The 27,772-nt window shown below is 33.1% G+C and overlaps 8 protein-coding genes across 8 annotated transcripts; 4 read left to right on the top strand and 4 right to left on the bottom strand.

Moving 5' to 3' along the window:
• Nucleotides 1–237: 237 nt before the first annotated feature.
• BO70DRAFT_366789 (ribonuclease H2 catalytic subunit RNH201) lies at nt 238–1,637 on the top strand. Its single transcript, XM_025544426.1, has one exon. It carries the CDS (start codon nt 382–384, stop codon nt 1,441–1,443), a length of 1,062 nt encoding a protein of 353 aa, XP_025394512.1. The 5' UTR covers nt 238–381; the 3' UTR covers nt 1,444–1,637.
• On the bottom strand, nt 1,418–3,265 carry BO70DRAFT_366790 (peroxisomal membrane protein PEX16). Its single transcript, XM_025544427.1, has 4 exons — nt 2,957–3,265; nt 2,853–2,888; nt 1,954–2,785; nt 1,418–1,892 (listed from the first exon to the last, which is right to left on the bottom strand). The coding sequence occupies exons 1-4, from the start codon at nt 3,108–3,110 to the stop codon at nt 1,769–1,771; spliced, it is 1,146 nt and encodes a 381-aa protein (XP_025394513.1). The 5' UTR covers nt 3,111–3,265; the 3' UTR covers nt 1,418–1,768.
• A 131-nt stretch (nt 3,266–3,396) lies between these two features.
• BO70DRAFT_383353 (SAE2 C-terminal domain-containing protein) lies at nt 3,397–6,174 on the bottom strand (the record flags this gene model as incomplete). The annotated part of the gene is made up of 2 exons (XM_025545581.1): nt 3,397–5,983; nt 6,166–6,174. The coding sequence occupies 2 exons, from the start codon at nt 6,172–6,174 to the stop codon at nt 3,731–3,733; spliced, it is 2,262 nt and encodes a 753-aa protein (XP_025394514.1). The 3' UTR covers nt 3,397–3,730.
• Nucleotides 6,175–6,826: 652 nt separating this feature from the next.
• On the top strand, nt 6,827–8,874 carry BO70DRAFT_390886 (WD domain protein). The gene is made up of 2 exons (XM_025546197.1): nt 6,827–7,118; nt 7,177–8,874. The coding sequence occupies exons 1-2, from the start codon at nt 6,955–6,957 to the stop codon at nt 8,702–8,704; spliced, it is 1,692 nt and encodes a 563-aa protein (XP_025394515.1). The 5' UTR covers nt 6,827–6,954; the 3' UTR covers nt 8,705–8,874.
• Nucleotides 8,875–9,451: 577 nt separating this feature from the next.
• On the top strand, nt 9,452–11,085 carry BO70DRAFT_188025 (uncharacterized protein). Its single transcript, XM_025538487.1, has 7 exons — nt 9,452–9,623; nt 9,838–9,857; nt 9,967–10,001; nt 10,059–10,072; nt 10,177–10,191; nt 10,274–10,537; nt 10,599–11,085. The coding sequence occupies exons 2-7, from the start codon at nt 9,844–9,846 to the stop codon at nt 10,833–10,835; spliced, it is 579 nt and encodes a 192-aa protein (XP_025394516.1). The 5' UTR covers nt 9,452–9,623; nt 9,838–9,843; the 3' UTR covers nt 10,836–11,085.
• A 249-nt stretch (nt 11,086–11,334) lies between these two features.
• BO70DRAFT_302301 (YdiU domain protein) lies at nt 11,335–13,467 on the bottom strand (the record flags this gene model as incomplete). Its single annotated transcript, XM_025539747.1, has 6 exons — nt 11,335–11,532; nt 11,587–12,695; nt 12,750–12,900; nt 12,953–12,983; nt 13,036–13,045; nt 13,110–13,467. 6 exons carry the CDS (start codon nt 13,465–13,467, stop codon nt 11,335–11,337), a joined length of 1,857 nt encoding a protein of 618 aa, XP_025394517.1.
• A 12,890-nt stretch (nt 13,468–26,357) lies between these two features.
• BO70DRAFT_366793 (uncharacterized protein) lies at nt 26,358–26,857 on the bottom strand. Its single transcript, XM_025544428.1, has one exon. It carries the CDS (start codon nt 26,767–26,769, stop codon nt 26,557–26,559), a length of 213 nt encoding a protein of 70 aa, XP_025394518.1. The 5' UTR covers nt 26,770–26,857; the 3' UTR covers nt 26,358–26,556.
• A 251-nt stretch (nt 26,858–27,108) lies between these two features.
• On the top strand, nt 27,109–27,552 carry BO70DRAFT_302336 (uncharacterized protein; the record flags this gene model as incomplete). The annotated part of the gene is made up of 1 exon (XM_025539748.1): nt 27,109–27,552. One exon carries the CDS (start codon nt 27,109–27,111, stop codon nt 27,550–27,552), a length of 444 nt encoding a protein of 147 aa, XP_025394519.1.
• Between the last annotated feature and the right edge of the window lie 220 nt (nt 27,553–27,772).

The raw sequence follows: 27,772 nt of genomic DNA on the forward strand, positions 1-27,772 counted from the left end.
GGGGAGGGAGCTGCGGGAAAAGCCTGCCGTGTGAGATCAGGAGGCGGGAAGGGGGAGTTGCAACAGAGGCAAGCCTAAGGAGGCGCTGTTGCAGTTTGAAAGAGGGGAGGGATGGTGAATGAATGCTGCGGAGGGGAGTTGGAATCCGTGAAGGCGGCGAACAAACACGCGCGGAGGCGCCACTAGTCCAGAACCGTTTGGGACGCGTCCATCTACCAGCATGCCGTCCACTATCTACACCGCACTACTACTTTTCCTCGGCGACTCTCTACAATCCCCCCACGTCTTTGCCTCTATATACCACATCCCTACCTCTAGCCCCCATTTGATTTGCCATTGGAAGGGAAAACAAGGGGCGAGAGGAATACGGGAAGAACAACAATGGAGGACTCGACAACTCAGACCCCGTCCGACGTCGCCGAGGAGAATCTACCCACTGCCACAGGCCTTTTCATCCCTCCCAGCATAGATCAACGCCAGTTGCTCTCCGGTCGATCCTATTCCTACTATTCTCTCTGTCCGTCTATCATCACAGTTCCACCATCTGATCAACACCCTACGAACTCGTCGCTGAACCCCCTTGTCTTGGGCGTGGATGAAGCTGGGCGCGGACCGGTCTTGGGCCCTATGGTCTACAGCGCCTTCTATTTGCCTCATAGCCTTCATCATAGCCTTCTGGCTCGCGACTATAGGTTTGACGACAGTAAAGTTCTTACACCCGGAGTGCGCGCCAACTTGATGAAGTCGCTATGCTCCCCGGGAGATCCGCTCTTTGAGTCGTGCGGGTGGGCTGTTAAGCTGCTATCGGCGCGAGATATCTCCTCGGGTATGATGCGATCAGGAGCGGGAGTCTATAATCTGAATGCTCAGGCGATGGATGCTACGATCGAACTCATTCGCGGGATCGTCGAGGATCGGAACATGGACGTCAGGGAAGTCTACATTGACACGATTGGAAACCCAGCAACTTATCAACAGAAGCTAGAGAGAATATTTCCTTCTCTCAGGATCACAGTAGCCAAGAAGGCAGACTCGTTGTATCCGTGCGTGAGCGCTGCGAGCGTTGCTGCCAAGGTGACCAGGGATATCGCGCTGGAGCTCTGTTATCAAGCCGTCTATGAGAACTTCCAGGCTGAGTATTCTTCGCAGGGGACCGCCCCGGACAGTTGGGGGAGTGGCTATCCCTCTGACTCAAAGTGCATCAACTGGTTGCGGAAGAATATGGATCCTATCTTTGGGTGGGGCAATGAATGCCGTTTTAGTTGGGGTACCTCAAAGGAACTGCTCGAGCTAAAGGAGGGCCTACCAGTCGATTGGCCTGGAGATGAAGAAAATACGCAGCTCAGAGACTTTTTGTTGACATCTACTGGTGCTACCGGAAAACCGACCAACAAGTTGCAGGAATGGTACGGGTCGAAACGTGCAGCGGTTGTTGTCGCATGACAACCCTACAAATTCACCCCGAGGTTTTGTATAGAAAAGATAGTAACGACAAATGTGATACCCTCCCTCCTTTCATTGTTTCCGTAAGTTCAATATGTCCAGAAGGTTTGGGGGTTGGTTAGGCAACAATACATGATGTCCCGAGGGAAGTGGACGAGGGGATAGAAGGAAACCATACTGCAGCATCCATATTAGAAAAGGAGAAGGGAGGGCACGAGAATATCGGGTATCTAGATTGACCATCAGAAAAAAACATTAAGAGAAATAGGGCTCACAAGGCCTGCAAGAAGGAAAGGCTCGAAAAAAAGTAGCATCAACGTAATGGTCACAGTGTTGCCGTTGAGAAATAATAACTATCCCATAGATATTCATAATCCTCAACAACGCTGCCTATCAGGTCAACCAAAGGTTTGCCCTTCATCTTCCCGGTCAAGCTCTTCAATAAGGATCTAATAAATGTAAGTATGATGGTTTGGTCTCTCCGTACGGGGAAGGGCGAGGAAGCCATACTTAGTTATGTCTTCGTAAAAAGCTCCTCGCATACACCACCAACCCATGGCCCAGCCTCTCTTTCTCATTTCCTCTCGTTCGAGCCCAGTCAGCCCCCGAAGGCCGCCAGTGACTGTCTCCCGAAAATCAGACTTAGACAATTGTCGACAACCATATTCCATGCCGAATCCAATCAGCCAGGGCCGCCAGCTTCGCTTATTCCCACAATATCTTTCCATTGCGAGCGCATATATAATTGGCCGAAGTATGTATAGCACCTCTGCTAATTGGCCTTGGCCAGTAACTCGACGCAGTAGCGCTTTTGGTGGTTTTATATCATCGGCTGTGAGAACTTTGGTTATAAGGTAGTTGGAAAGACCGTTAACGTCAGGAAGGGAGGGAAGCGACAGCCCCGTACGAGGCATTGTCCACGAGTCCGACGACTGTTGGCTAACGGGTGTCTGCATCCCATTCCAGTCACTATCCTCTTCTTCCAGGAACCTAGGATCTACCTCCCTTTCAGGCAACGGAGGACTAACGAGCGGTCTGGAGTTTGTGAGGCGAAGCAGTAACAGGCGGCAGATAGCCTTGATGACTTCAATCAGGATAACCACACGCCAGCGGACCTTTTCCCCACGGCGTCGGGCAGTCATCTCCCACAGTAGTTCAGTGTACTGGACCATCTGTAGACTGAGTGCGATTTTTTTATACAGTAATGAACGAGAGGTCCAAAATTTGGTATATCGCGCATGAGGTGACGGTATAGGTCGAGGGGCCGTCGACGGTAGTCTAGAGACGACTCGAGAAACAAGAGAGTCATGATAGAGCGACAGAAGCTGTACACCCGAGTGCACTGCATGAAAATTCGACATTAGGGGAAAGTTTCCATCATCCGAGAAGAATACCCGGGAGAAACGTACCGCATTCTGAACTTATCTCTGAATCTCGGTATCGCCCTGCACGAAGCCATCAGCTCTCCTTGGTTCCTTATGAGGCGCATGCTTTTCCAGAATTGGAGTCTAACCTGGGATGATATATGTAAGTGATCTCAGGGCCGACTCTACTTGACTCACGGAGCTAGCGTTCTTGGTCACGAACTCCTCGTAAAGTGGAAGCCATCGAGAAGGTTGCAACAGCGCAGCAGCTATTGGATTTCTGGCGTCCCGTGCTGATTCCATACCTAGCAGAGAAGCGGAAGTTGTGTGGTGAGGAAGGTGGTAGAAGCCTGTGTAAAATATGGATTCGATAAGGGTTATCTAGGACACGGTCTCTATACAGTGATGATGGGGTACTCCGTAGTAAAGGTGTATGTATAGCTACCTAGTACAGAGTACTCTACCTGCGGGTAGAGAAACCTCGGCAGGAGGTAGGGGTGGTTGATAAAGCACGTGCCCCGTCACAGGAGAGAAATCCTTCGGAGGTTACTCCGTACGGAGTCCTAGTTTCCGTCGACGTGCAGAGTATATAGCATGCTCTGGCTTGCAGTTTATAATATAATAGTATTATTACCTGTTAGTGAGTTAATTATTTTTTTACTATTATTTTCTTCACGGCTGTACTGTACTCTTTGATAATGCTAGTCTATAGAGTACTGTCCCTTATGCTTTCACTATATCCCTCATTTCTTTCCCTATATACATGTAATTGTACTGTCGCTTGGTCTCAATAATATCAGTGCACTTGGATAAACCCGAAGAAAGATAACCAGAAGAGAGATAATGGGAGTCTATATGTTGTGCAGGATTTCATGTTTGTGTTTCCAGGTGACTTGTTATGTAAGTAGAGAACATAAGTATGCTCACTCATCTGCAAACTTCCAGAGGCCGCCTGGTCGCATTGCTTCCCTATACCGATCTGTCACCCTTTCTCTTTCAAGCTCTCTCGCCTCCTTGTGATCCCGCTGCAGCTCCTGCGTGTCAGGCATGTCAGTGCGCCAATATCCAGGGGGTGACCCTAACCGCTGATGGTGATGTCTGTGCTTTCCATACCGATCAGCAATGAGTTTTGCTTTCGCCTCTTGTAAAAGGCGCTCCCGATCTTCGGAGCTCAACCAGTCAAGTGCATGTTTTCCATCAGCCAAGTAGTCTTCCAGGACTCTTTGATCTTCATTTTCTTTCTCCCTGGTGGATGTCACATTGGCTGATAGATCGCCGAGGCGTGCCATGGCATGGAATTTGTTGCCGCAGCAGCTGAGACGTGTACAGCCATTTGCACATTTCCGCTCGTCCCTCTTGCGAACCACACTGCTGAAAGCATAATCTACTCCTTGGTTGTAGTTTGGGTTGAGCTTGAAATGGTTGAGCTCAAGACGGTGAAGCGGCTGAGCCCTGAATGGCTCGGTCAGAGAGCCCTCTCCTGTTACCTTTGTATCACAGCTTGATGAGAAGACCGTTGCAGTCGAGTGTGCCGTCACATCTCCATCGCATGTCCACAAAGAATCTCGTTCTTTGAGAGTCCGTGGCACTTCTCTAGTGACTGGCTTAGGTTGTAGATTTTGTTTAGCAGGCAAGGGACCCTCAAGCAGACATTGCAGTCGTTGATCGGTACTCCGGTCAGTGTTATTTAGGCCCGAGGGTCGGGATCCACTTTTGGATGCTAACGTGTTGAACTTTTGTCTTCCTGACACAGCCGAGTAATTTTGGTCGCCATCCTCAGTTATTGAAGATATAGCTTTTTGGGGGGGGTTCCTTGTAGATCTCGCAAGCTTCCCGCCTGGCCATTGAGTAGGTCCGTTGATTTTCAAGCTGCAATCAGCAGATTGAAGTACTGTCGATCTTTTCAAGGCTGAATGAGTAGATGCCGGACTACAGTATAAGCTATCTTCGCTTCCGACGCGCCGCCCTTCTAGGGCAGTAGAAGCCTCTCGGAGATGCTGGCTATGGTTGTGCTTCTTTTTCTTCCTTGGTGTTTCCACTGCATCGCCAACTTCATCTAAGTCTTGGGTCCCAACAACGTTGCAATTTGGGGATGAAGGCTGTAGCGGGTCGGATGGCGTATTTAAGTCTTTGATCAAAAGGGACTGCGATGACCTGACGGCGTTGTCACTGGGGAAGTTGTCCCGTAGAACTAAAGAACCCTGGGCGGATTCTTCTAATGCAATGTACTTCCGTTTCGCTGCTTCCGAGAGGGGATTTGATGCCTGACGGGTTATTACCGCTTCCTTGTTTGCATATGTATCAACTGGTTGCATTGATGTTGGCTTTAATTGTGGCTTCTGGAGCAAATCATTGCAGCCGTTCGGTTTTATAATCTGAGCGCCATCATTTGACACGTCATTGCATGTATCAGAATATGGGCTGTTTAGAACAGGAGTCAGAGCTTCGTTCACGGCAATTCGAGCAACCGGCCCAGAAGACTCTGTAAAAGTTACTGGCATCATAGGAGTTGACGGCATTTGATCATCATCCGTTGCCTTTTTAAGTCGTTGAAAGTGAACTTCTACTCCGTCAAGCACCAGCGTAAATTTGTCGCGGTCAAGGCTCTTTCGCCAGTATGTCAACTTCTTTTTATGGCGTTTTACCTGTTTCTTGAGTTCATCGGAGGCTTTCATAAGTGTCTGGGTTTCATGATAGAGTGCAGCATATTTTTGAAAAATGGTCTCAGCACCACAAGTGGATTCCAATGCTTCCATGGCATTAACATTGGTGAGTTCTTGTATGCGATGTGGTGCATATGCTGCTTCCAATTCAAGACATTTCTCGCGGATAAGCCCGTCTTCATTTGAGCCAATATCGCTGAGACGCATTTCTTCCCGGAGAAGTGTAACTTCTTTCTTCAAGGTCACCACTTCCTCGATAATTTTCTGACGTGCGCCTTCTGCAACCTCAGTCGCCTCTTTGGCCGCCTGGACTCTCGCATCGCGAAGAGCGAGCTCTTGATATAAATCTCTATAGGCGTTATCGAAGTGATGCCCAAGGGTCTTGGTAACAGAAGTATGAAGCTCCTTTAAAACCTCCATGAATGAAGCCAGTGTTATACGCAGGAAGTACTTAGCGAACAAACTGTCTTCCACCTGTGGGTCGAGAAGACGCGCTGCACAGTAGCATCTATCCTACGGTACGGATTGGTACTACCACTACCTAGGTACAAGTTGGGGGCGCTTCCCGCTGCAGAAGGGACTCTACCCAATCGGGCTAGTCTGATTGCTAGCCGGCCATCTCTCCTCTCTCTCTCTCTCTCTCTGTGTGTGTGTGTGTGTGTGTCTATCCACAATCAACCTTCTTATTGCCACACAACACACATCTTGACTACATCTGTATAGCTTCGTTTATCAAATCGAAAGGGGCAATACGAGTTTGCGGCTGCTTAGGACTAGGTGCTAGGTATCTAGTATCTAGTAATAGATAGAAAATACCTTTACTTTGTGCACAGCAACTTATCATTATCCTAAGGTACTAGGTAGGTAGTAGTACTAGGTACTAGTACTGTATACTTATAGATACAGAATACGGTGTACTGTTATACTTGGTGGCGGTAAGGATGATTTGATTCGCTATGGTATGCTGCAGGTAGGCAGCCCTTGTCGTACGATAAAGATATCAGATGAAGCTATTCGCAAATAGCAAGATACTAGTAAAACGATGATTGATTCTCTACTAACTAGGTAACAGGAATTCGTAGGTGAAGAGGTGATCTGTCTGGCTGACGTTTCTGCCGCGGCAACTACCCAAAGGGGCAATCGCCACCTCTTTCCGCCTTCCCCCTTGGCAGTACTATCACAGAGCCGCACCTAGTACCTTACCTTGGTAACGTTGAACATAGGTATACCTGCAAACAGTACATATACCAATAGTACTAAGTATTAATACAAATTATTTACCGTATTGGGTATGTAAGCTCTGGCTCCTTATTCTGTGTACAGTCAATGTATCTACCAGTATCCGCCGCCCCGGTCCTCAGATAAGCCCCAATACTGACGTATGTTCAATCTGCTGAAGAGACCTATCGGTTCATGGAGACAAAAGCCCTACTAGTGCCTGGCTTTCTGATCACTCATTTATTATCGTTCTTTTCAGTTACAAAATGTCAAAACGACGTGGTGCTACGAGCCCACCCCTCTATCCTTCCCCAAAGCGTTTTCGCACCAGTCGAAGCGATCATGCTGACCAGATATCCACCCTGAGTGACGAACTTCTGCTCCAGATACTGTCTTTTCTTCCCATGCCCTCTTTGCTCATCTGTCAACGGTACGTTCTTATCCATCTACTACATTCGGGCTCGTATCTCATCGATTTGTGTACACAGGGTATCGCGGCGATTCCATGACTTGGCTGGAGACTCAGAGCTTTGGAAAAAGCAGTATTACTCTCGATGGGTGCGACCTCGCGCACGTCGGCTGGCTAATGCCAGGCGTGACCCTCCCCCCCAATCTGAGGTCAAGTACTCACCTAAAGTATCGAGCTGGCTCGGTCATGGTCACTTGGCAAAGAAAGGAATGGGCACAAATTGGAAGAGGCAGTATCGTCTGAGACATAACTGGGCAAAGGGAGCCTGTCGAGTAACAGAGATCGAGTTCCCGCAACCGCCGTGTCGACAGATGCTAGTAACGTTTTGCGCCGGCATTCTGTTTACAGTGGATTTGGATAATGGGCTTAGAGTCTGGTCCGCAGAGAAACCAGAGAATTGCCTCGCAATGATTTCTCTGGCACACCCACGGTCGTCAATACTTCCTGCTCCCACAGCTATGACGGCAACGAGCGATTCACAGCGAAGCCTGGTCGATGTTGCAGTTGGTTTCGAGGATGGCCGCTTCGACGTCTATAGTTTGGACACCGTAACTTTGCGGCTTGACATGCGCTTTTCTTGTCTTGAACGAGCCAGCGGGGCTATCACCGCAATGGCCTCATATTCCCCTTACATCCTCCTAGTTTCTCAGCAAAAGGTTCTGTATTTGTATAAAATCACTACGGATACCAATGACACTGCTGGGCTACTGACCAGCGACAGCACGCTCCTGCTCACATCACTTAAGGCAGACAACATCTTAGAGCCAATTTCACTGTCGATCCGTACTGCGGGCTCGGAGATAATGGCGTCTATAGTGTACAGTTTTTACCATATCGGATGCGGCTGGTCGCTGGGAATCCAAGCACTACATTTCGACCTGGTCGGTCAACAGATAGGTTCGCGGGTCACCACCACAGTGGACTGCCACTATGGCGTGGACCTAGGTTCTCCCAACCGCTCGAGTGGAAAGTGCGGCACCGCCTCTTGGGCCACGGATGCTAGTACTGAACCATACACAAGGCCAGCTGACCCTTCAATACTACACCACAACCCTCCGACTTCGGTTTCCTACTCTCACCCTTACCTTTTGACTTCGCACGCGGATAATACATTGACCATATACCTTGTGGTTTCCACGTCTACAAGCCTCTTCGTGAAAGGCTGCCGGCGACTTTGGGGTCACACATCAGCAGTCTCGGCGGTTCAGGTTAACGATCGTGGGAAGGCAATTTCTGTTAGCTCTCGGGGAGATGAGATTAGAATATGGGAGCTCGAGTCATTGGCTTCTTCACTCAGGGGGCAAAAGGCTGTTCAGGATGGAAATGGCATCCGAATCAGTCCCGAGGTTAGGAGAAGCGGGCGACAGGATACCATTAAGTTAGCGTTATCTTTTCAAGACATCAGTCCAGCCCGGTCGAGATTTTTCGAGGTCCCCCACGCATTAGGCACAATGCGTGGATGCATCGGTTTTGACGACGAGCGTGTTCTTCTGCGTCGAGAGAAGGAGGCTGGGACACAGATGCTGGAATGTTATGATTTCACATGAGACAGAACCTTTGTCTCACTAGAAGTAACACATAGATAGTAGACACACGACTCATCCAGCGAAGAGACTTTGAACACTGACGGTTACTGTGGACCCAAGACGGCTTGTATACAGTCGTTACAATTACGAAGAGAATTCTAGATGCAACCAAGAAGTTTGGCCCTGCGGATCTTGGGGAAGTAGTGGGAAGGAACCACAATATAGTAGGAAACCTGCTGATCAAGATGCAGGCTAATTCATTTCCCTTCGTATTTCATATGCACTCCATTATGTTACCACACATATAAGATTAACGACACTTGCTGCCCGACATGGGTCACTTTGTAATGACCTACCAGGCTTCATAGGGCATATAAAATGGAATCTCTTTCTGATATACTGTGCGTCTCCCCTCCCACCGCACCGAGGGGAGCACATGGGCTGCCATGCCGGTGTCTGGTATTGATGTTGAGGATATTTGACAAGATATCTGATACTATGATCGCCATACAGGGTTGCCAACCCCCTTTCCGAAACGCCAAAGTCTGCTAGGAAGAGGAATCAAAATTCATGAACTGGGTTGAAGCGAACCACGCCAGTTGTTGTGTGTTGGCGGCTTCCCGGTGTTAAAGCCCTGCAGGAACCACGGGAAGCGCTCCCCCGCACCGAACGTCCGCATACTAGTATCTGATTATTATTATCGGCACTAAGAAATCTTCCGCAGGAGGCCCAGCTAAATTTCTGATCGCCCAGCCTTTCCAAACAACGCCCTCCTCCCCCCCCCCCCCTCTCTCTCACTCACTCTTCTCCCCTTCCTTGCCCTCTTTGAAGCTTTCAAATCCCAGCTCACCTTGCACCACTATCAATCTCTTTCCCACCAGTCTCACCCGATCCTTATCAACAATGAGTTTCCAAGCTGGAGGTCGTGGATGCTTCAACTGTAAGTCTCGATCTACATCTACAACCAACACCCCGTCCATCCCCATCGTTCGCCAACGCTCAAAAGGACCCCCGGGTCTCATTGTTGCCTTGCAGTCCGTGTTACTTGCCGGGCTGATGTCTGAGAGCTGGATCTCTTGACCACGGACGCTGTTGCATATTACCCCTGCTTGTATCTGAGAACGGAAAGCTAACAGAATTCTTGTTTATTCTAGGCGGTGATGCTTCGCACCAGGTAAAATCCTGCCCCCTTCCCCATCGTCCACTCCTAGACATGCTCGTCACCCAGCTCTTACTGGCGTATACCCCATCATCTCGATTGCATAACATTCTAATCCCTACAGGCCCGTGACTGTCCCAAGAAGGGCACCCCTACCTGGTATGCTAAATTTTTCCACTTCCCTCTTGCGTGAACATCGTTGACTGAACTTGCTAGTTATAACTGTGGCGGTACGTCTCTTGGCCTTCTCTACCCATGCCCGGCCATTTTTCCACTTACTTTGATTTAATGCTACTTGATTCTAACCTGGACGCATCGTCAAAATCAATTGCAGGTCAGGGACACGTCAGTAAGTCAACCGTCCAGCTTGCGAGCTACCTTCACATTAAAGACACATCAATAACCTCTAATAGGTCGTGAATGTACTGTAGCCCCCAAGGAGAAGTCCTGCTACCGCTGTGGTGCTACCGGTCATATCTCTCGTGAATGCCAGGCAAGCCCGGCCGAGGGCTACGGTGCCGCTGCTGGCGGTCAGGAATGCTACAAGTGCGGTCGGGTTGGCCACATCGCGAGAAACTGCCCCCAAAGTGGCAGCTATGGAGGTGGATTTGGTGGCCGTCAACAGACATGCTACTCTTGCGGCGGCTTCGGCCATATGGCTCGCGACTGCACCAACGGCCAGAAGTGCTACAACTGTAAGTTGCTGCCGCGTCCGGTATCGTGACACGCTCATGAACACTGACACCTAATTTCCAGGTGGAGAAGTTGGACATGTCTCCCGCGACTGCCCTACCGAAGCCAAGGGTGAACGGGTGTGCTACAACTGCAAGCAACCTGGGCATGTCCAAGCCGCGTGCCCTAACTAATCACTCAATCCTCCTTCTGCATCGTTTGTCTTCTGTCGCGCTAGCTCATGCAGGACTGAAATACGGGATCGTTTTTGATCGCGCTCTTCGTGCCGATCCGCAATGCGTCGCCCCCGTTTTTGCCTAAATTTAATGCTCGACTTGGCTTACGAGCCTGTCTCTGACTTGCCCCAACGGTTGACAAGATATCCAAGATGATACAAATGCCGTGAAATCGAATGGATGACTTAATGTCTTCCAAATACGAACGGGAAAATCAGTTTGCAAGACTGACAAATGGTGACCTGGGTTGCGGACGGGCAAATATGTGAATCATCTCGTGTAACACAGAAGAAGCTTGTCCATAAGAAAGCAATTTCGATTCCACAGTTTTGCCATGTTCGATCTTGACCTGGTCCGACTGTCCATTCTCAGGAACAAGTCTTTGGCAGTAAACCAATCAAGCTATATTCGTACAGACAAGAAGGAAAACAAACTTACTCTGCACTTTGTATTTGCATTCATGGTCTTTGTTATATTCCTTCTTTCCTATGCACAGAGAACAAGAGAAGTGGGCAACCTAAGCAAGTTATTCGTTCATTCTTGCGGGGAAATTTTCCGTACAGATCATAATATTGTAACGAACGTCAGGAGCTACAGCTACACATCATGGCCCTCTTGGATCGAGGGACATCCCCACAGAAGCGCTCTTCGTCACCGTTAAGACCCCATTCGTCATTGAAAGGGTTGAGTGTCATATGCATTACCCGCCCAATGATTTCTCTGTCCCCATGCTGCTCGACACGTTCAATGATTTCATCTAGAATCCAGCCGCGTGGAAGAAACTGCAAGTCTACGTTAAGTGAATGGCAAAAACAGCCAAAGAATTGGCGACTCACCTTTGGATTGATATTTTTCATGAACCTCTGTCTCTCAGAATCACAATCACCCCAGTCCTCAATAACGCGGTGTTTCCACTTGTTGAGCCAATTTGCGACGCGTTGTCTTGCAGAATCGTCACTGTATCCAATAACACCGAACCCTTCGGCATGGAAGAAAACAGACGCCATCTTTTTCCTTATCTCCTCAGTTTCTAGATCTTGAAGTGATACATCCGACAGCCTCCGGAAAAAGTGATTAAAATCCAATTCCAAAGCTTCCAGCATGTCAAGCATCTCCGAGAACAAGTCTTCGAAATCCGAGTCTTTCTGGCTCCTCAGGCCTAGCCTGCTGCCCATAAGGCGGTTGTATTCGTTCAGAAATACCGTCCTAAATTCCTTGCCCGTTCGTTCAATAATCTCCTCAGCACGCCGATACACAGCCAGTGCAGATTCCTCCGTCAGACCATCTTTCACGAATTCGTCATCATCAACTTTACTGCCCGCTCCAATAAGTTCTCCCAGAGACTCTCCAAGTCTTACCAAGTTCCACCATATAACCGTAGGCTGATTCCGGTATGAGTATCTCAATAGATGATCGTCATGGTTGGGTGTGTATTGTGGATCGAAATTGTCCATGAAAGCAAATGGTCCATAATCTAGCGAAAGCCCAAATATGGAAGTATTATCAGTGTTTAGCACACCATTCATGAATCCATATGCTTGCCATGCAGCAACGGTCTTGGCATTGCGACGTGCAATCTCTCGGTATAGCCTTGCAAATCGATTTTCTTGTACTCCTTGATGCTCTTGGACTTTGTCCCATGGAACATGCCTAGGAGGGTTATCTACCGCGTCAGAGACTTGGTTCTTATCCAGAGACAGCGATACCGCAGCCGGCAAAGCGTCCCAGCCTTGAAACACCTCCTCGGCGGTGTATGTCGCTAATTTCCTAATCAGGTCGCGGTCTCCGCGGGCACGTAAGAGATCAAAGGTTCCGATTCTCAGCCACGATTCGGCAAATCTAGCCACTATAGCTCCTGGTTCAATGCGCTCTCGCAGAACATTAGATCGAGGCAACAAAGTGAGAGATATTGCTCGGGTTGTTGGAACACCTAGTGCAGATAAAGCTTCATTCACAATTAGCTCACGTCACATAATCACCATTTGTGTTGGGTTGATACCTTCCGACACAATAAATTCTCTGATGCTAGATCGAAGCACGGCTTTTCCATCGGCAAACCGGGAATAAGGGGTCCGCCCAGCACCTTTCAGCTGGAATTCGTAACGGATGTTGGTCGTTGGGTTTGTGGCTTCAAACAGGCTAATTGCCCGCTGGCAGGTGTCAACATTTTCATCAAATCCAAGATCAGAAGCTAACGCTTACTCCATCACCAAGTTGCCCAGCCCATGAGCCGCTGGAAACTGTCAACTCCGAAAGTTCGACATATCTGATAGTGGGTGACATACAATTGCCATCCTTGAGCACGTTAGTGAATATTCCGTTCGACTCAATATGCTGGTGCGCAGTCGATGCAGCTTACCTCCATAGCATTGTGCCCATGGGTAAATCCCTCCATCTTTGTCATCCCAGTAAAAAGCATTGCCTGAAACTAATGCCTTGAACTGGGGTGTAAACTCTTCCCCCAACTTCAGCCCGAGGTCTTCCATTGCCTTTCGGCTTATCCCTAGTATTTCACTCTCCTCTGTTGGCTCGGGCCTGACAAAAGTATAAAGTGCGCCTTTCACTAGCCGCGGACCGAGAGCTTCACGTGGAGCTCTGTGGGATATATCCGGGGTTGCAAAAGCCGGGTCTGGGGGAAGTTTAGAAGTAAAGACATTGGACTTGGGAAGATCTGCCAACGAAGCCCTTCTTTTGGCGTGGGACGAAGACGATGCCATTTGGCTCGGGCTATTTCGAAAGACAGGTGACTTGTATGTGATATTGCGAAATGGCATGCAATGGGCGCGAAAAGGTCCGAAAGAAGTAACGGGCAGCCCCATGAAAATCGTTTACTTCCCCCCTCTGGATGAAGGGTTGTGGGTGTGTGGATGGTAAGAAATAACGGGCCTGCAGAAGCTCTACAATGACCAGAAATTCAAGTACTTGGTCGAACACAGGAGATGAGATTAGCATGGAATACCACTATTCGGTCTTAACATAACCAAGGTACTCCGTAACTAGTTGGCGGCTGTTTAAGTAAGCTATTGCGTGACATCATCAGTGCCAGACAAAAGTTAGTTAACACCCTAGGGGGTCCCAGTTGCGCCGGGTTCAGAAAAAGTTGCGGAAGGATCAGAAAGTTGAATATTTTACAGATAAGATTTCTGATTCTTAATTAGATCTTTATATAATATAATTAATTAAAAATCAGAATTTATAATTCTAATCTCTGTGCAGCTATATTATATATTTTAAAAATCTAATTTTTTAATTTTTATAGAGCTATATTACTTTTTTTTATTATTTTTAAAAATTCTTATTTATAAGATTCTTCTTAGATCTATATATATAATTATATATAGATATAATTTTATATAGATTTTTATATAGAATTATCTTACATTTTAAGCAGAATCTTAGATAGAATTAGAGTGGCTAACAGCCAGGTCAGGTCAGGTTAATTAGAATTTTTATATCTGACCGCCAGATTATAATTAGATTATTAAATTTTTATATCTAATTATAATATAATTAAAAATTAGATAATTAATTATTTTATTTATTTTTAATATTAAGATTTATTTGCTATATCTTTTTAAGCTCTAGTATAGTTAAGATATATTTAAATTAAATAATTATTAATCTAACTATTTTTATTATTATCTAAAAATATATAAAGAGAAGCTTTTTAGATTAAAAAAATATAATTAAAAAAAATTAATATCTTCTTTATTATTATTTATTAGAAATAATAAAAACATTCTAGTTATATTAATAAAATTTAGCTTTTTATAAAATTATTATTCTTATAATAAAAAATATATATAAAAAATATATAATTATTACTTTATTTTAGTTATATATTTTGCTTATATTATAAAATATTAGAAAAATTATATATTAATTATTAATTAAAATACTAAGAATAAATATATTATTTTTATTTTATTATTTTTTTTTAAATCAGACTATTCTTAGATTTATAAATAAAATATAGCTTAAAGAGCTATTAATAGAATTAAAAATAAATAAATAATTAAAAGGATTACAGATTATATATAGAGTAATTAGAAAAAATAATCAGATTATTAGAATAAAACAGATTAAACAGATTAAATAAATAAATAAAATAAATAAAATATATTAGATCTGTACTATAATACTATTGGTTTTTAAGATTATATATAAACTTAAAAACTGCTATTTTATTTTAATTAAAGAAAGTTATTAATAATATAGAACAGCTTTTAAAAAAATATATTATTTTTTAATAAAATCTCTTATATTTATTATATTATATATCTTTATATCTTATAATATCTAAGAATTAAAAACTTAGAAATTAGTTCTATAAGCTATTATCTCTATAAGAGTTATAAGAAGAAATTATTATTAATTATATCTAAATAAATAATTAGTCAGATATTAAATAAAGAGCTATTATAGATATTTATTTAATTTTTTAAAATAAATCTTTTTTAATTATTATCTTTCTCTAAATCTTTATAATTTATAAATTCTAAAAATTTTGTTTATTATAAAATTATAATAAACAAAATTTTTAGAATTAAGTTTTATACTTTATAATTATTTATTATCTATTATTTTAAATTATTAAGTATATTTAATTTAAATAAATAATTAATCTTATTATTTTATCTTTCTGCTAAAAATCAAGTTCTTTTAATTAAATATAAATTAAAAAATATTTTATAGAATTATCTAAAGAGATATATATATAACTATTATTAAAATTTCTAAATATTAAATAAATATTAATTATAATAAACTACTAAATTAGTTTTAATTAAAAAATATTTTTTATTTTAACTAAATTTAATCAGATTAATTAGATTAATTAATTAAATAATTATATTTTAAATTTAATATTCTATATTTTTTTTTATTTTTTTTATATTAAATTTTATAAAAATCTTTTTCAGAGTATAATATATTTCTTAAAATAATTAATTAAATAGATTAAGTAGTAGACTATATTTAAAGAATATTATTATATTATAATTAAATATATATTATATTTTATATATTATCTATATAAGAAGAATATATATATTATAAATTAATCTATAATTATTAATCTATCTGCTATATCTAATCTTTCTTAGAGTGGCTAACAGCCAGATCAGATCAGGTTAATTAGAATTTTTATATCTAACCGCCAGATTATAATCAGATTATTAAATTTTTATATCTAATTATAATATGATTAAAAATTAGATAGTTAATTAATAATTATTTTAATTATTCTTAGTATTAAGATCTATCTATTATATTTTTTTAAGCTTTAGTATAATTAAGATATATCTAGATTAAATAATTATTAATCTGGCTATCTTTATTATTATTTAAAAATATATAAAAAAAAACTTTTTAGATTAAAAAAATATAATTAAAAAAGAAATTAGTATCTTTTTTATTATTATTTATTAAAAATAATAAGAAAATTCTAGTTATATTAATAAAATTCAGTTTTTTATAAAATTATTATTTTATTTTAGTTATATATTTTAATTATATTATAGAATACTAAAAAAACTATATATTAATTATTAATTAGAATATTAGAAATAAATATACTATTTTTATTTTATTATTTCTTCTAAGTTAGATTATTCTTAGATTTATAAATAAGATATAGCTTAAAAAACTATTAATAAAATTAAGAATAAATTATAGATTATATATAAAGCAGTTAAAAAAATAGTTGAATTATTAGAATAAAATAGATTAAATAAATTAAATAAATTAAATAAATTAAATAAATTAAATAAATTAAATAAATTAAATAAATTAAATAAATTAAATAAATTAAATAAATCAAATAAATTAAATAAATTAAATAAATTAAATAAATTAAATAAATCAAATAAATTAAATAAATTAAATAAATTAAATAAATTAAATAAATTAAATAAATAAAATAAATTAAATAAATAAAATAAATAAAATAAATGAAATAAATAAATAAAATAAATAGAATATATTAAATCTATATTATAATATTATAGCTTTTATAAATGATTTTATAAAAATTTTTTATAAAATTTTTTATAAAGATCTATTTTTTATTCTAGTTGATTATATTTTAAGTAACTCTATTTAAAAAAAGAAACTATTTTATAATTTTAGATTCTAGATATAAATTCCTGCTTATTAAATTTATTAAAATAAATAAAATATAATAGATATATTAGCTATATATTAAAATATAATAAATTATATTTATATAAAATTATATTTTAAAATAAAATAAATTATTTTTATAGAGTTTTCTGCTTCTATTTTTTTAAATTAAAAATTTAAAAACTAGTTTTATAAACTATTATTTTTATAAGAAGTATAAAAAAAAATTATTATTAATTATATCTAAATAAATAATTAGTCAGATATTAAGTAAAGATTTATTATAAATATTTATTTATTTTTTTAAGATAAATCTTTTCTAATTATTATTTTTCTTTAGATTTTTATAGTCTATAATAAATAAGATTTTTAAAATTAAGTTCTATATTTTATAATTATCTGTTATCTATTATTCTAAATTATTAAATATATTTAATTTAAATAGATAATTAATTTTATTATTTTATTTCTTTATTAAAAATCAAGTTCTTTTAATTAAATATAAATTAAAAAATATCTTATAAAATTATTTAAAAAATATATATACAGCTGCTATTAAAGTTCTTAAATATTAAATAAATATTAATTATAATAAATTATTAGACTAGTTCTGATTAGAAAATATTTTTTATTTTAATTAAATTTAATCAGATTAATCAGATTAATTAGTTAAATAATTATATTTTAAATTTAATATTTAATATCTTTTTTTATTTTTTTTATATTAGATTCTATAAAAGTCTTTTTTAGAGTATAATATATCTCTTAAAATAATTAATTAAATAAATTAAGCAGTAGACTATATCTAAAAAATATTATTATATTTATATTATAATTAAATATATATTATACTTTATATATTATTTATATAAAAAGAATATATATATTATAAATTAATTTATAATTATTAATCTATCTACTATATCTAATCTTTCTAATCAGTAGATATAAATAATTATAATAATAGTTATATCTTAATCTAATCTTAATTATATAATTAAAATTTTTTTATATCTTAATCTAATCATCAGGTTATGGCCAGGTTAAGATTAAGATATAACAGTCAGATTAAGCCACTCTAATCTTTCTAATTAATAGATATAAATAGTTAAAATAATAATTATATCTTAATCTAATTTTAACTATATAATTAAAAAATTTTTATATCTTAATCTAATCATCAAATTATGGCCAGATTAAGGTTAAGATATAACAGTCAGGTTAAGCCACTCTAGATAGAATCTTAAGTAGAGTCTTAAATATAGTCTTTTTTTAATTTATAATAATTCTTTAAATAAATATTATAATATAATGTCAGAATGACTCTGTAAAAATCTTTTGTAGATTTTTCTAGTAAAATCTTAGAATACTGCCAGAACTGACTACTGAGTATATAATTTTTTATAAAGTCAAAATCTATCTATCTTCAAAAGTTTGGAATCTTATTTATAGTCTTGAGTTATATTTTATTTATTATTCTGTATCTAGTCTGACCAGCAGCCAGTTATCTGGAGCTTTTATTAATAATTATTATCTGCCTGAACTATCTTTCTATCACTCCAGTCTGTCTGTATCTTAATAATAGAACTTAAATTACTAGTAATAATAATACTTTATATATAGTAGAGTATAGTTTATATATATATATATATATATCTTCAACTTCAAGTTATTGTTTATATTACAGATTCAAGTCTTGGTAATTTCAAGCTTTATTTATTAAAAAGACTATATTTAAAACTCTGCTTAAGCTTTTATCTTAGTTTTTATATAAGACTCTGTTTAAGACTTTAGTTAAAAATCTAGATAACTCTATGAAAAAATCTATTATAAGGATATATATCTGAGATAGTAATAGTATAAGAAAAGTATATCTATTACAAAGTCAAGATAGTATCTGTATTACTTAAAGTATTATTATTAATCTTTTATCTAATTTTTCTTATAAATAGATATATCTATAAGAATTCTATAAATTATATATTATAATATTTATTAATATAATATTTTTATAAGAAACTATTTCTGTGATATAAGTATTTCTTATAATATAATATATTATAAATATTATAAGAATTATTATTCTTATAATTATCTTTTTTTCTAGAATCTTGATTTTTAAGATTAATATTTATAATAAATTAGATATTATTAAATCCTCTAGACTCTGCTATAAAATTAATTAAAGAAAAAGTATTTTTTTATAATATTTATTTTATAATAAGCCTGCTGCAGTAACTATTCTATATAATTATAATTAAATAATAAATATTATAAATAATAAATATAGCAAGTAGTAAATATAGTATAATATTTTTAATTTAGATATAAATTAAGACTTGAAACTCAGAACTTAGAACTTAGAGAAAATATTTTTAATAATTTCTTTTTCTTTTTTTTTCTTAATTCTTTTAATTATGTGACCACCTATAAGAGTGCATGTTGAGGTAGTGTGAAGAAAGTATATCTATTACAAAGTTAAGATAGTATCTATATTACTTAAAGTATTATTACTAGTCTTTTATCTAGCTTCTCTTGCAGATAGATATATCTATAAGAATTCTGTGAATTATATATTATACTAGTATAATTATTTTATAAGAAACTGTCTCTGCAGCATAAGTATTCCTCGCGATATATTATATCGCGAGGGTTATAAGGATTACTATCCTTACACCATCCCTCTCTCTTTTTATTATTATAAATAAATACTTATTTAAAAATAATTATAACTATCTATAATTATAATTATCTGATTCTTATAACTGTCTAACTCTTATAAATCTAGAGTATTTATATTATATATATCTTATATTAAATTATAAGATATAATACTTTATAATCTTATATTAATCTATAGATACTTGTTGCTTTATAAGTTTAAGATATATAATCTAATCTAAAAATTATAATTAATTATTTTAATATCTCATCCTTTATGTTATATACTTTTTGTTTTTTTTAAAAAAAAGTTATTATATTTATTATTAAACTATTATCTTTTTCACTATTTTTTTTCTTCTCTTTTCTTTATATATATTTATAGTAAGTAATTTCTTAGAGAGATTTATTTTATATCTTGTAACTAATGTAAGACATCAATCTAGGGGAGTTGTTGCCACTGAGCCAAAAGGCTAGTATTACCCGCAGTTACCTGCGGACCCCTAGAATCCCATATATATACTCAGGTACACCCGGGAGGGGACGGGCTTCACCCTTGTAAGAATACATCCCCACAGATCATTCCTTACAACTAATAGAAAGCAGACCTAGTCTATCTTTATTATTATTATTATTATTATTATTATTATTATTATTATTATTATTATTATTACCTATGACTATTATTTTTACTATAATTTTTTTTCTTCTTTTATAATAGATGTCTATTTTTTTTATAGAATATATAAAGCTAACTAAAGTATAATTTATTATTTTATTTATTAAAATCTCTAAAATAATCTAATTCTTTGGAATTATCTTTTTTTATACTTCTTTTGTTATTTACTATTATAATTAAACTATTATTTTAAATAATATTCTTATTATTTTTATTATTTATAGATTACAGATTAATAGATTATTCTTTTTTTAAAAAAATATATTTAGAACTATCTAAAATTAATCTATTCTATAGAATATTAAAATTATAAACTAGATTTTAATTTAATTTATAAATTTATTTATAATAAACTAGTTTATTAATATCTTTATAAAATATAAATATATTAATAATTTTATTAGATCTTTTTTTAGACAGAATTATAGTCTCTGTCTAATTATAAAAAATATTAAATTATATAATTATTAATAAGATCTATATTTTTTATTATATATAATAATTATTATTAGCTAGAGATCTAAGTTTAGCTTTATAAAACTTTTTTAAATAATTAAAACTAACGAACTTTTTTTTAAATTAAATATATAATATATACTATAATTCTTTAGATTTAAAAATATTTATAATATATATTAGTAATAATTATAGATAGAGATATAATAATTAATTTATTTATTTCTATTTTTATAAGTATTTATTATATCTTATATTTTATTTATAATTAGAAATAGTTTTTTATAAATAGTTTCTTTTATTATTCTATTTTTTTATTTTCTTTTATTTTTAAATAAAGATTATTCTTATAAATAAATTTCTTATAAAGTTATAAATAATATAGATTTTGTAAGACATCAATCTAGGGGATTTGTTGTCACTGAGCCAAAAGACTAATATTATCTGCAGTTATCTGCAGACTTCTAGAATTCTATATATATATTTAGATATATCTAAAAAAAGATAAGTTTTACTCTTATAAGAATATATTTTATAAATATTATTTTTTATAACTATCCTTTTTTTATAAATTTTTTTTAATTTATATAATAACTCTCTAATTAATTATAGATTTTTTCTAGTTTTAAATTAGATATTCTGACTAAGCACAGACTCTCTAATTCTAAATTAGATTCTTTAATTAATTATAGATATACTATTCAGAGATTATTATTTTATTATATTATATTATATATAATAAAGCCTCGGGCTAATCTTCTTAAACTGATATAATTATATATAATAGATTACTAAAAGAATTATATAATTAAAATAGTCTTATTAAAATTAATTCTTAATTAAATAATACAAATTTTAGTTTATTAAAGCTTACTACAGAAATCAAATTTATAATTAATAATTATAAATAAATATATAAAATTTTAATCTAAAAAAATTAATATTATTAAATTAAAAAATTAATATTATTAAATTAAAAAATTAATATTATTAAATTAAAAAATTAATATTATTAAATTAAAAAATTAATATTATTAAATTAAAAAATTAATATTATTAAGTTAAAAAATTAATATTACTTATAATTATTTATAGATTTCTAGAATTCTATATATATACTTAGATATATTTAGAAAAAGATAGATTTTATTCTTATAAGAATATATTCTATAGATATTATTTCTTATAATTATCTTTTTTTTATAGACTCTCTTTAGTTTATATAATAATTCTCTGATTGATCACAGACTCTTTCTAATTCTAAACTAGATACTCTGACTAATTATAGACTCTTTGATTCTAAACTAGACTCTCTAATTAATTATAGATATATTATTCAGAGATTATTATTCTATTATATTATATTATATATAGTAAAGTCCTGGGCTAATCTTCTCAGACTAGTATAATTATATATAGTAGATTATTAAAAAAATTATATAACTAAATTAATTCTATTAAAATTAGCTCTTAGTTAAATAATATAAACTTTAGTTTATTAAAATTTAAAGCCTACTGCAGAAATTAAATCTATAATTGATAATTATAAATAAATATATAAGATATCAATCTAGAAGAGTTATTATTATTAAGTTAAAAAACTAATATTATCTATAATTATTTATAAATCTCTAGAATTCTATATATATACTCAGATATATCTAGAAGAAGATAGATTTTATTCTTATAAGAATATATTCTGTGGATATTATTTTTTATAATTATCTTTTTTTTATAAATTTTCTCTAATTTATATAATAATTTTTTAATTAATTATAAACTCTTTCTAATTCTAAGTTAGATATTTTAATTAATTATAAAATCTTTAATTCTAAACTAGACTCTCTAATTAATTATAGATATATTATTCAGAAATTACTATCTTATTATATTATATTATATATAATAAAGCCTCAGACTAATTTTCTCAGACTAGTATAATTATATATAATAAATTATTAAAAGAATTATATAACTAGACTAGTTTTATTAAAATTAGTTTTTAATTAAATAATATAAACTTTAGTTTATTAAAATCTATTATAAGAATTAAATCTATAATTAATAACTATAGATAAATATATAAGATATTAATCTAAAAAAATTATTATTATTAAATTAAAAAATTAATATTATTTATAATTATTTATAAATCTCTAGAATTCTATATATATACTTAGATATATTCAGAAGAAGATAGATTTCACTCTTATAAGAATACATCCCGCGGATATCATCCCTTACAGATTTATAACTAATTTTTAGATATTATTTTTACTAGAATAATTCTTTTATTTAATTAAGATTTTTAAGAATCTATTTTAGCTTTATAAGATTAATAATATTTTTAAATAATATTTATAATTATTTTTTTTTATAAAAAAGTACTTCTACAAGTCTATTCTATTTATTTTATAATATTTATAAAATAATAATATATAGAATATATTATATATTTATAATTTTATAAATAACTTCAGTCTATAGACTTAAGTATTTATTTATTTAATAATATAATAAGATTTTTTATTTTCTAAATCTAGCTTTTTATTAATCTATCTTTATTATTAGGAGAATAATTAAATTAAGCTAATCTAATGATTGACTGTTAATACAGAAAAAATTAATAAAGAAGAAAAAAAATAAAAATATTTAAATTATATTTTTTTATTTCTTCTTCTATAGTACTATTTCTTGCTTTATTTAATTATTTATTTAATCATAATATATTAAATAAAATATTTATACAGATATTATTAAATCTTTAAGATTTAAAGAATTTATATAAGAATTCTATAATAATATTTTTTTTATTTTATATTTATTTATTTTATTTATAAATAATTTAAGAATTTTCTAATTTATATATTAATTCTATTTTATAAAGAATTTATTTTTTATATAAATAATAGATCTCTGATTTTTTTATAATTTATCTTTTTTAAATATAATTTTTTAAATATTCTAATATTTTTCTATATTATTTTTATTAAGTATATTTTATTTTATTTTTTTATATATTAAATATATTCTTTCTAATCTTTATAGCTATAATCAAGAGATCTAAAATTAAAAATATCTTTTTTTAATATTTATTTATTATTTATATAATCTAACTAGATCTATATTAATTAATTTATTTAATAATAAGCTTATTTTATTTATCTGCGAGTTTTTTTTTTAAAAAAAAAGATATATAATTATATAATTTATAGTATATAAAAATAAAATCTTATATTAATTTTCTTATATTAAAATATAGAAAAAAATATAAAGAATTTTTTATATAAATTTATTATTTATATTAATTTTTTATTTATTATATAAATAAATATTTATTTTTAAGTTCTATATAAATATTATTAATATTTATTTTTAAGTTCTATATAATTATTATTAATATTTATTATAATTTTTTTATAGCCAAAAATAGTATAGTTATTATTTATTAATATCATTTTTATTATCTTCTATAACTTATTATAATTTATTTTATATATTAATAATATCTGCTCTGTCTTTTTTAAAGATATATAATTATTTAAATATTAGAATAAATATTGCTCTAAATATAAATAAAAAATTATAAAGTCTAGTATATATATATATTAATAAAAATAAAACAAAATATTAATCTATAAATATTATAGTATCTTTTTACATTATTATTAAAAAATTAAAAAATTAAATTAACTAAATAAAAAAATCTCTCTCTTTTTTTTAAAAAGATAAGAATAGGTTTTTTTATTATTTTTTATCTTTTTTTTTAAAAGATAAAATTTTATTAATTAAATAATATCAGTAATAAATTATTCAGAAATCTAATAGTTATTTTTAAGTTTTAATTAATTATTAAGAGTCTTAGTTTCTTATAAAATAAAAACAGATTTTTAAGTTATATAAATATATTTGATTTTTTTAATCTTATATTAGAGTTATGATCTATAATTCTTTTATATATATTTTTTATTCTAAATCTCTTTTATTATAAATTTTTTTTATTCTTAATTATTAGTTCTAATAATTATATATTATCTAATTTTTAAGATAGTAATAAATCTGATAATATAAAATAAAAAAGATTTATATAAAAATTAAATAAATATATATATATAAACTAATTATTTTTATAATTATATATTTTATGTTTTTTTTAATTAAATTTCTTGTTAGATTGGTCTATATAGATAGTTTTTATATTTAATTATATTTTATGTTTTTTTTATATCTAAATATCAGATCTTTTTATTAATTTACTTGCTTTTTTATTTATTTTTATATGCAGATTATTAATATTTATATTTATTTTAAATAATTTTAATAATTTATATAATAGCTTCTTTTTATTAGATTAGACTTTATAATAATTCTTTTACTAAGAATTCTTAATTTTTAATTAATAAAAATAATATAAGATAATATCTATAACTTAGAAAAAAAGAATTTATTATAATAAATAAAAATATATAATTATTTAGAACTAGCTCTTTTAAAAATAATAATAATTTTTAATTAATTTAATTATATAAGATATAGATATAGATATATATTTTAATTATATTATTTATTTATTTTATAACTTTATCTGCTTTTAGATAATAAATTATAAAAAGTCTTTATTATATTTTTATTAATCAATATACTTACTGCAAGGATAGTAATCCTTATAATCCTTATGATATACTATATTATAAGAAATACTTATATTATAAAGACAGTCTCTTGCAAAGTAATTATACTAGTATAATATATAATTCATAGAATTCTTATAAATATATTTATTTATAAGAGAATTTAGATAAAAGATTAATAATAATACTTTAAGTAATATAAATATTATCTTAACTTTATAATAGATATATTTTCTTTATACTATCTTAATATACACTCTTATACTTACTTCTATATTTTATTTATAAATTATATTTCTTAATTAGATATAATAGATCTTAAGATTTTATATTTCTTTATAAAGAATTATATAATAATCTATATAATTATTTCTAAATCAATCTCTATTATAGATTTTAAGATTATATTCTTTTAAAAATCAATCTATTATTATTAAAATATTTAAATAGTTTTCTTTTTTAATATATTAATAATAAAGTTTATAATAATATTTTTTTATTTTTAATTAAATATAGCTAATAATTTTAATGATTTCTTTTTTTTAGACTTTTATATAATTATAAATATTACAGTTTCTTATAAATCTTTATATATTTTTTAATATTATAGATTAGAAATATTATTAACTAACTAGAATATATATTATTTTGTAATCAGAATATTCTAATAAGTAATAATATTAAATTATAAATATATTAAATAATATTTATATAAAAAGATTCAAAGTTTAAAATCTATTTTTATCTTTAAAAATAGATATATATTTTATTTATTAATATATATTTAATAATAAATATTTTAAAATCTAGCTAAGATAAAAAAGTTTTTTATTTTTAAATTAATATTTTAATTATTTCTTAATATAATTTATTATTATTTTAAGTCTTTCTTTAGCTTTCTATATTAGTATATAATATCTATTTTAATTTATTTATAGTCTTTATTAAAATAGATAGAATAATAGCTATATTAATGTGATAGGATCTACTTGTCAGGGTAGAAAGCCTGTCGACTAGGTAAGGAATCAACCATGAAACACCGTGTATTCGTTTGATAATGACAAAGGTAGCCTATATCCACGAGATAGACTGATCCTTGAAGGATCAGTAGCTCCTTACAGAGGGATCGGCACCTTATAGGTGCCGGAGAGGTGTAGAACCACTATCGATGACCTCACGACTCTCACAACCACTATAACACGTCATCCCGATGACACGACTCTCACAACCACTATAATACGTCATCCCGATGACCTTTATCCCGATAGCTGGTTTATTCTATCACAAATGGCGCCCTCCTCCGCTGGGACGAGCCACCTGGCTCGGGTGTTGGGGATAGCCTCATGTGTTCCCGATTCGGAACGGTGGGGATCCGATAGCGAAAGGTGGGGAACTCGCGGGGTACACAGTATGAACAGGGTCACGTGCCGTTTCTGTATAGCTTCATGAGTGTTTAGTTGTGTTTGCATGGGTGGATCCCCTGCGAAGAAGTGTAAACAAAAGAATCTCTCGTGTTGTGTTTGCATGGGTGGATCCCCTGCGAAGAAGTGTAAACAAAAGAATCTCTCGTGTTACTCCTCTTCCTCCTCCTCTTCTACTTCGTGGTCGTCGTTCCTTTAGTGGTTTGTGATCGTTCCCTTTACATTTCTTCGTCGTTTCGCGTGATCTTCGTCGTTTCCATCTATACTGCATCGCTGTCATCCCCTTCTTCGTCGGACATCGGTCTCGTTCTCGATTACTTCGCGATGGCGAAGGGAACGGCGCGTCCCAAGCGGGATGTTCCCATCAAAGCCCGCTATAACTTCTGCATGCACTGTCTGAGACACGTGAATAATAACTTCGATCCTAAGGAGGGCGCTCCGTATGATATCAGTTGTCTGTTGGATGCAAAGGCATCCGTCCTGTGTCGTTTCTGTTCCGCGGGGAAGAAGACTTGTGATCCCGTGGGTTTCGCACACTCCGTATTATGCATGTACGATTTACTGACATCTCTCGAGCCTGCAACTGGTCTGCTAGGAAACGCTCGCGATCTCGTGGAGATCATCGAATGGGCCACTCTGATCCTGGAGGAAGAACATTGGAACGGTGATGTTAAGCAGACTGTCCGCGAAGAGGTCCATGTCCTTGCGAAGGCGTTTGACAGTGTGGAGGGTGCCCATGCTCGTGAATTCTCATTGAAGGGTACCAAGACCGCCAAGCGTGTAAGTTCTCGTTATGATCAAGGGATGAGGTCTTCGTGGTCCTATCGTTGACGTTCCGTTAGGAGTTTACCGCCGAGTATACCAAGTTCATTGAGACCCGTCGTGCTCTTTTGGCGCAGTCGGTTCCCCATCCTGGCCTCCGCGCCTCGCTGGAGGATCGTCGTGCCTATGAGGCGGAAACGCTGTTGCGTTTGCTGCCCGGCGATCCGGGATATGTGGGCTGGGTTTCTGCTCTGCGGAACTTTCTTGATTCGGTGAGAGCTATGGCATG

The sequence above is a fragment of the Aspergillus heteromorphus genome (assembly GCF_003184545.1).
Source record: "Aspergillus heteromorphus CBS 117.55 chromosome Unknown BO70scaffold_52, whole genome shotgun sequence".
Classification (NCBI taxonomy): domain Eukaryota; kingdom Fungi; phylum Ascomycota; class Eurotiomycetes; order Eurotiales; family Aspergillaceae; genus Aspergillus; species Aspergillus heteromorphus.